The 9,621-nt window shown below is 41.0% G+C and overlaps 1 protein-coding gene and 1 long non-coding RNA gene across 5 annotated transcripts in view; one reads left to right on the top strand and one right to left on the bottom strand.

The window, feature by feature from the left end:
• The window catches only part of col15a1b (collagen, type XV, alpha 1b), a 56,481-nt gene extending 54,413 nt beyond the window's left edge, over positions 1-2,068 (top strand). For all 4 annotated transcript variants that reach the window (XM_080440658.1, XM_080440657.1, XM_080440656.1 and 1 more), the window contains 2 exons: positions 1,144-1,259; positions 1,655-2,068. In XM_080440658.1, the coding sequence (XP_080296784.1) occupies positions 1,144-1,259; positions 1,655-1,877 (339 nt within the window). In that variant the 3' untranslated portion in view covers positions 1,878-2,068. The remainder of the gene's footprint in view (positions 1-1,143; positions 1,260-1,654) is intronic.
• A 1,852-nt stretch (positions 2,069-3,920) lies between these two features.
• Positions 3,921-6,773, bottom strand: LOC308094169. Its single transcript, XR_013933925.1, has 2 exons — positions 4,675-6,773; positions 3,921-4,624 (listed from the first exon to the last, which is right to left on the bottom strand). It is a non-coding gene; the product is annotated as an uncharacterized lncRNA (long non-coding RNA).
• Positions 6,774-9,621: the final 2,848 nt, after the last annotated feature.

The raw sequence follows: 9,621 nt of genomic DNA, 5'->3' as shown, positions 1-9,621 counted from the left end.
GCATTCACATTCAAACAGTTTCTCTCCTCCAGGGGAGAAAAGACAAAGTGAAGAGCCATCATCACATCCCCATCCCCAGTCTCTTAAGTCTAATTAATCAATAGTAGATCTGTGTTGACGAGATGCAAATTGCCATGGGTGGAACAACTGAAGTCCCTCACCAACCTCTCAAAGCATTTACTAACAATTGAGATGAGGGCGACAGGTCTCCAGTCGTGTTACCTTGAGGTGCCTGGGGTGCTTGGGGACAGGATCAAAAAAGGTGTCGCGCACATCCATAGATCATGTAAAGGCAGGTGATTAACTTAAAATGACAAATATAGGAGAAAATGTAAAGTTTGCACACTGTAGCTCCCTTTGAAATTTTTCTTTTGGTACCACCTGAGTGGGCTGAGCGACGTTTCGAGCACACTGCTCTTCTTCAGACTAGTTTGGCATAACGGAGACGCCACTTTAAATACAATGCACAGGTCAAGTGATAACCTGATAGGTGACCAGTGTGCAATGACCATTGAAATGATTTAAAGTTAACAAAGTGAACATACAAAAGACAAATATCATTAAACACAGTATCAGAAGTGAGCATATACGTATGTAAATGTGAAACAATCCATTTCAATAATAAGCCTGCACAGACTCCAAGCCTGGGAGAGGGAGAGGTTGAAAATATCAGGAAACACACAAGCTCCAGGGCCTGGAGCCTTCCGGATGTTCACTCACTCTGAGCACGTCAGCCACGGAGATACTAGAGGTCTGGCCATCTCAAGGGGGGCTATCTCTGGCTTTTTGGGGCTGTTTGCCTCAAACCAAGCGACTCCCATTGAAGTCTGTCATTGTAACACCACCCTATTCTCCTCACATCATTGCTGTTGAACCGGTCTCCCACTCTATTCTTGTTCTGCCGTTTAGCCTTTCTGATGGTTTTTAGTGGGATTTTGTTAAATCCGCCGTGGTCCTGGAGCTGTGGGAAGTGTCACACAAGTGAAATGCTGTGCAAACGCTGCCAGTAAAAAATCAACGGTTTCTGTTTGAATATAATATATATATATTCAAACTGACATCTTTGGCAGGTCATCTATGCACTTCCTGATAAATGCGATGACTGTCTTAATACTCACTGATGTTATTCTCCTCTCCTCTCAGGGTGAGGTGTTGTTCAGCAGCTGGATGTCCATCTTCTCTGGGAATGGAGGCGTGTTCAACCCAGCCACACCCATCTACTCCTTTGATGGACGTAACATCATGACTGACTCAGCCTGGTAAGTGCGTGCGTGCGTTTGCAAGCTAGAGTCTTTAAACAATCTACAGTATTTAACCCATTTCGACCGGGAACCCCTATATGTAACTATACCTTTCAATCTGGGAACCCCTTTTGGGGTAGTTGTAGCTACTGTATGTACAGTATATAGCAGCATACCTTTTTTGTAATTGTTGAATACATTTTTGAAGTTTTTCAGAAAACTTTGGTCAGGATTTGGAAGGCCTTTTTAGAATCGGCCTTAGGTCTAAATCTCCATATACATTTTTCCTCACCACACATGTACAGTTGTAGCTGGATTAGATGCAGGCAGAGTTCCTATTGCAATCCCTCACATGTGCTATCTCTCTCTCTCTCTCTCTCTCTCTCTCTCTCTCTCTCTCTCTGTGTCTCCAGGCCAGAGAAGTTGATATGGCATGGTTCCAGCACAGCAGGAATCCGTGTGACTACTAACTACTGCGAGGCGTGGAGGACAGCAGACCTGGCAGTGACAGGCCAGGCTTCAATGCTGCAGACGGGTCGGCTGCTCGGACAGCACAGCCGCTCCTGCTCCAACCACTACATTGTGCTATGCATAGAGAATACCTATGTGGACAACACACATCACAGAAGGAATTGAGGAGAGGGGAGAGCACATTTGTAGGCAATGCACACACACACACGCGCACACGCGCACACACACACACACACACACACACACACACACACACACACACACACACACACACACACACACACACACACACACACACACACACACACACACACACACACACACACACACACACACACACACACACACACACACACGCAGGCATGCATGCATAAAGTGCAATGCAGGAAGTTTAGTACAACATACAGGTGCTCCATTGTTGAATGTGAACAGCAAACATTTACACTCAAGCTTTCACATGTGCCGGTCCGCGACCAGTGTTGGGAGTAAACGCATTACAAGTAACACCGTTACTGTAATCGGATTACATTTTCGGGTAACGGAGTATCCTAACTCGTTAGTTTTGCTTTAGATTAATCGGTTACTTAGTTACTTTTTCCATAACAATGGCGTTACTTTGATACATTTAAGACCTATATTTCCCTGTTCCTTCTGTTGCCACAAGGGGCAACGGAGAGTTGCACTGATGTTACACTCAAATCTGTGACTGATGCCTTGCTGTGTGTTGAGTGCGTAATAATTCTACTCAATAGGTCTCCACTTTTGGTGTGACAGTGTCACACGGCTGACAGTACTACTGGTTTGGTTTTGTATTACATTAATTTGTCGCACCTGCGACATGGCAGAGCTTGATAGAAGACAGAGAGGTTATCCTTTAGTAAGGTCGTGGAAGTATTCACATTATTTTTGGATTTGTTGGTGAAAAGAGAAGTAAGAACTTCAATGCAAATTAGCCTATGCCAGTATGCCTTGGTGAAGCCCAGCACAACTCCAAAACACTGTGGGCACTCCGGTAATCCTGTAACGTAATGAGTTACTTTTAAAAGTAATGTTACCCAACACTGGCCGGGACACACGCACACATGGTGTATACAGGTGTAGAGCTGTATATCCTATGAATGTTGGTATATAGATAACACATTTGTACAAACATGCACACACATGTACATGCACAAACATGCAGACACACACACACACACACACACACACACACACACACACATGCACAAAGCACATTTGGCAAGGAGTACACAAACAAAGCTGTACAAATGCAGAATCACAAACACACACACACACACACACACACAAACACACACACACACACACACACACACACACACACACACACACACACACACACACACACACACACACACACACACACACACACACACACACACACACACACACACACACACACACACACACACACACACGCACACACGCAGGCACCTACACTCCAGTAGGTGTGCAAGTATAAACACAAATAAACAGTCTAAGATAGTACTGTAGTGTTCACAAGTACAGTAGTTTAGCAACATGCACACGTGTGTGCACACACAGATACACACAAAGAAAATATATGTTCAAGTGCGCAGTGAACCTCCACTTACGATACTTCAGAACAAAATATTTGTTTTTCATGTATTTGTTTTGAATATGACCCCAGTCTATAGGGTAAGAATCCAAATCACTATTACATTAATTTATGCCTTTCACTAAGCACCTACTAGTATTGTATAACATCACACAAGATCTTACAATACAAAATAAGTCACTCTATACAGTCTGCTGTGGAATGGAAACATGTATATTGTGATATCAGTTCTCGACAATCTCAGTAGACTAACTGTAACAAACTTCAAAAGTCACCATCACAAATCCTTGGCAAAGATATCATTGTTTGATCCATTCTTTTTAAGAACAAAACAAACAGCCAAGGCTAAACTTGTATCATCTTTGGAATCGTTGTTTTAATATCCACTCTGTTACCATAACAGTATTGTTACCATGGACCCAGTACTGTACTGTGTATCAGGTGATGTTTTTTTTTCCTGAGAGTTACTTTACATCCTTGTCCTTCCGCTACTGTACCAGTAGTATTTACAGTTGTAGACCAAACCAGATTGTCAAGCTGATGTACAGACATACAGATGTTTTGGGCCACTAAAATAGCCAAACCTAGGTCTAATAGTTTTCAGAATCAAATTGTTCCTCTTTTCTTTGGATACAGTACCTCACCTCACCACTAAGGGTTTCATACTGAATGGACCCAGTTAGTCCATGTTGTTCTTCCATGTCATACTATTTACTTCCCATCACTGATGTCACCATTCAGGCCTCATTCCAATGTTCCAACATGTCTGTGCCTTGAAGGAAGATGTAAATATTTGTAAATTACCTTATGGCATCATTGTCCAATCATACCTGATTTCATTTATACAACATCTATGTTTGGATAGTTGAAAGACATAGACTGGGTTCATCTGACAAGCAACGTTACGTGACACCACACCGCATCACATACTGTATGATTATGTGCTGCTGTTTACTTGTTCCCAAGATGATTGGATTTGAGGAAAGCTCAGCCCCCCTCCCGTCTTAGTGGTGTAGAAACTAAATAACAAATAGATGTATAAAATATATTATATTCTCAAAAACTTGATTTAAAACAATTTTGAATTTTGTTGTATTTTGTATTTTTTTATTTCCCCAATTCCATTCTCCACATTGACGTGTGAGTACTTTACCCCTACACCCCCTGGACACCCCGTGAAATAGATTTTTTATTAAAATATAATGTTAATCCAGCAGGATGTGATTGCTCTATGAGTGATCTAGGGCGGCCAAGCTCTGATTATTCTTTTAGTGTCCAGTGGTTTACATAACATGTCTGAAAGGTTATGATAGTACTGACCATCATCATTACTCACACTACTCTTGTCTCCTGTATATGTGCCACGTCACAATTCTATTGGATGTAAACACACTGACTGCATACTAAAACTGTATGGGTTGGTTGGGAACTTTACTGTAGCTATGTGTTGAAACACCTGGATGTGTTAAACGCATAGTCTTTGTGGCACGATGAGCTGTCAAGGCGATACACATTACACACTTTTATGACGAGCTGAGAAGTCTCCCTTTTAAATCCAGTGAATGGTTGTTGTTTTTTCCTTCTGTCTTGCTGATATAACAAATCTTCATTTGTTATATTTGAAAGCCTGAGATCATTCAATCAAAATTTCTCCCATTTGTCTGACTGGTAGACATAAGGCTTTCCACATGAACCCATCTATGGGCTAGTCCAGGAAGTAGGATTTCACTGTGAAACAGGTATAATCCTGATCATTGTATGACGAATAGCCCATCTACAAGCTCACAATGCGCTGGGTTGTGAGCTTGTATATGTGCTTTTTTCCAGCGAGTGACATTGTTGTACGATGGAGCATAAATTCAGAAATAAGGTCCAAATGAGTAATGGCAGTACAGGTGTTCCATGTTGAAACATTGTACCAAAGTTTGAAGGTATGTTTTCTTTGGGGTACAATAACTGACAGCATGTGACAGCTCAAAATGGGATTTGAGAAAACTTTATTTTTTACTTTGCCATGTTTGTAAAGCTCAAAGGCATATATTTCATTCAGTTAAACTCTTCAAGAGCATTCATGAATGTGACCAAATTGTAAATCAAATCAATTCATCCAGATCAAATTGCGAAATAGTTTCAGAAGGACTGATTGGCACTCAATAACCAAATATAAAATATTGTGATTTGACAGATTCCAAATTCAGATAATCTAAATACAGCCTAGTGTTTTCACCATCAGGCCTAGATGGTGAACCGCATTATCCTGCTACCTAAAATAGCATCCAGGATTAGAATTTGGTCTCAACAACAAAATATGTGTTTTGAGCATTAGTATTAAAGTTAAAGTTAGTTTTTTTTCTTCTTTAAATTCTTAACAGCACATAATCAGGAAATCTAGTGACTGTTCACATTTCAACATTTCCATGAAAATGTATATAAGTGTTGTCCAAACCTGTATTTTTTTACTCTGTAGAAGTAGGTTTTTGTATGGCACTCACTAATTGACTAAATATGTTCCTTCACCAAGCGATGATTGAGATGTAGTGACAGTATATTCTGCCTGTGAAAAGGATATAGGCCTCAATCTGTTTACGAGGCACATAAGTGTTTTAAATATTTTTATTTTTAACCTCAAAGAACTGCTAGTTTTTTATTGTGTCTGATTCTGTTATTTCTTCTTCTTTTCTTTTTTTTTACAAAAAGAAAATTCGGTAGACCTGAGGAAAAAAAGTTTTTGTTTATACTCATTGACTGGTGCTCAGCGAATAAATGTCTTGTTTTTTTTCTAAGTACCGTCTCCTCGACATTTTTATTTTCATGATAGTTTGTAGACCTAAATGTCTTTCGTAAAGCCATGAAGTAAAGAATCTCCCATGAATCAACAGCTAATGAATCCTGTACTGTACTGTATGTGTGGGCATGTGAATGAAAAACTGATCGTCCACAATCTCACACATACACATACTAACTCACATTCACATACTCCACAATCACACGCACTAACCATGTGTCCTCCTTAACTAAGTGTTTATATAAAGTTTACTTATCTACTGCATACAATTGTAATTTTTTAAATAAGCCATATTGGACATGTCTTCCATCAAGACAGAGAGCAATCCACATAGCCCGTTTTTTTCCTGTCATAGAATGGACAATCCACCAGAGGGAAGTGATGTACTGTGCCACGTCTTCATACACTGGCAGGCGATAAACCTCAACAGGGACATTTAGATTTACACGAAGGCATGGAGGACACAAAGCATTTACACGTCCTGGGTCCCCAAGACCCCCTAGCACCCATAACCACATGCCACCTAAACTGCAGATACTGTTGTGCGGGCCTCAACACTAAACTTTTCTTGGTTTCCCTCCCATGAGCACAAGACATGCAAGGTCAATTATCATGTATCAGTATTTACTGAACATATGGAGACTAACAATAATCTGACGTGTCTTTTAGCATGCCATTGCACCCCTACTCTTTCCTCTCTGTACTGTTTCATGTGCACGACTGAGAGAGGCAAAAACTCCAATCGCCTTGGATTAAAGACAAAAAGAAAAACGATCTGTTATGAAGTATGTGTCCTTGTTCTGTTCTGTTCTGTTCTGTTCTGTTCTGTTCTGTTCTGTTCTGTTCTGTTCTGTTCTGTTCTCCCACAGCTTGGCATCGGTGCAATATTACCTGGTCCATGATTGAGCCACCACAGTTTCTCCTTTCTGAACAAAACTGCTATTTTATACGCCTCACATGGCTTAAGTGTGACTGTTGAAAAAAGTGAAAGAGAGAGAGGTAGAGCTGAAATCAAATCCCTTTAGCAAACAGCAAAAAGGTCAGTGCTGACGTAGGCCCGAGAAAAACCAGCTCTCCCTCAAGACTATATTCTTAAGTGGCTAGTTTCTATTTGTAGCATTTCTACCTGTTTACCAACTCCCCCGCTCCTAAACCAGGTAGCTGGACAAACATACTGAGGGGGTTTGGGCGACCTCTTGTGTCATCACATATTTCAAGGGCTTTTACTGTTCTGTCAGACAGCAAGATGCATTGTGAGTACATGGATATTAATGGTTTACCAGGTTGGGGTCAATTTACTTTCAAATCTGTCAATACAGGAAGGCTTGCTTTAAAACCCAAATGCATTAACGCTTTTGGCAAGAAAGAGTACAGCTATTGTACACAATATAGTAACCTAAAATAGTAAACTCTAAGAGACATGCAAATATATCTTTGATCTATTTACGATAACAGATAATAGTTATTTCAATGAGAATTTAATGACTTTATAAAAATTTAGTGTGACAATCCATGTCAATCAATTATTTATCAATTTTTTTCAATCAACTGTCATGCAGACAATGCTGACAAAGTTTGCATAAGGCATACATTATGGCACTGGCTCTCGGTCCTTGAAGGGGTTCCATGGGGTCCCCAGCTAAATTAATTACACTACAGTAGCATCAAAATTTAAAGTTTAACTCTATTTTATACATCGGTTATGCGAAAATAGTCAATCTACAAGCTCACTATGCAATGTGTTTTTAGATTGTGGATCTATTTTCAAAACATCTTGAAAGATTGTGAAGAATTTTGAATCATTTTGAAATAAGTTAACAACTCAAATCTTTTATGGGGGTCCCTGGCACAAACTATTTTCATATGGGGTTCCGTGGCCAAATACATATCAATTTGGCGGTCCTTGACATGAAAATGTTTGAAAACCACTGCACTATGGTACACAGTATACAGTATAGTGTATTCACTAGTTTCCTAGGCTGTGTGTTTTCCACTTCCTGTCGGATTTCATTGGATATCATTAGTCATCTGACCAGTTTCATTGGATTTCATTGGATCAAATCGACAGGAAGTGGAAAACACACAGGAAGTGGAAAGCCTAGTATCAGGTGAATACAGCATACAACAAATTGCAACAATTGCTTTTAGACAATGCATGCTGGACTGCCTGGTACAACCAGTAATTTACATATGATATGTTTTATCTTCTGCTTATTTCAGTTGCTGCCTACTATGCATTAGCATTAGATCTCTCTCTCTCTCTCTCTCTCTCTCTCTCTCTCTCTCTCTCTCTCTCTCTCTCTCTCTCTCTCTCCTTCTTCTTCTCTCTCTCTCTTACACACACCCACCTAAGCAAACTGAATATTCTACTGCATCTGCACAGCAAAGAAGAAAAAATAATTAATGAATTTCATAAATATCAAGATGAAAATAGTCTTGTCATCAGTGTGTACTTGGCCAACCCGAAGCGTCAGGGGGGCACCAGAGGAAAATGCCAGGGCGTCAGACAAACTATTCTTGGGAGAGGCAGAAAATTTCCATGGTTTTTTTGGGGGGGGTACAAACGGTGAAAGAAGGGGGGGTGTTAAGAACCATGCCTGTGAAGAAAAAAAAAAGAAATGTTGGTGTGAGAGAGAACGAGACAGAAAGAGAAAGTGAGAGAGAGGGACTGTGGGAAATACTGACCCTTTGCCACACTTGGTTGGCACTAGAGGTCTGTGTGTGGGTTACCAACAAAACAGGAGGAGGGAGAGTGATGCCAAAACCACAATTTGGTGGTGTGTGTGTGTGTGTGTGTGTGTGTGTGTGTGTGTGTGTGCGTGTGCGTGTGCGTCCGTGCGTGTGTGCGTGCGTGCGTGCGTGCGCACACACTCTCCCCCTCTCTTTGGGGATAAGCTACTCCTTTTTGTCTTTCCTACTTTCTTATTGTCTCTTTCTTGTGCTCTCTGTGTGTGCATACCTGCCAACCTCAGACCGTCCAATAACAGGAGATTTTTTCCCGGGGGGGGGGGGGGGGGGGGGCTTTTTAACAGAGTAGGGGGGGGGGGAATTTTTTAACAGAGTAGATGCATGTAATTTCCAGTATTCTGGTGGATTTTGGGAGTTTGACACTTTTATCAGGCTTTACTTACATAGGATCCATTAAAAAGTTAAAAGTAGCAATAAAAGAGCCATATTTAATCATAACATTTTGCTGGGGACCCCCTGGAACCCCCCCAAGGACCCCTGAGGGTCCCCGGACCCCACTTTGAGAACCAATGCTTAACGCTTTTTGAAAGTCCTGAAAAAAAAAACAAGACTCGCGCAACAAAAATCTGCAAGACACACCATCTCCGGTTTACTTCCCGTATCTGCATAGTCTCGCGTATCTGCGTGAAGTGTGCGGACGCCTTTTTAGGAGACTGGAAGCAGGTTGGCGTCTGCCCACTTCACGCTGATAGCTCTGCGATTCGCGAGACTATGCAGATACGGGAAGTAAACCGGAGATGGTGTGTCTTGCCAAATTAAGGTTTTGCTATTTTATAATG

Source organism: Gymnoscopelus braueri (genome assembly GCF_963280865.1).
Source record: "Gymnoscopelus braueri genome assembly, chromosome: 10".
Taxonomy (NCBI): Eukaryota; Metazoa; Chordata; class Actinopteri; order Myctophiformes; family Myctophidae; genus Gymnoscopelus; species Gymnoscopelus braueri.
The sequence above is the reverse complement of the archived record's forward strand: the minus strand, read 5'-3'. Positions and strand labels throughout refer to the sequence as shown.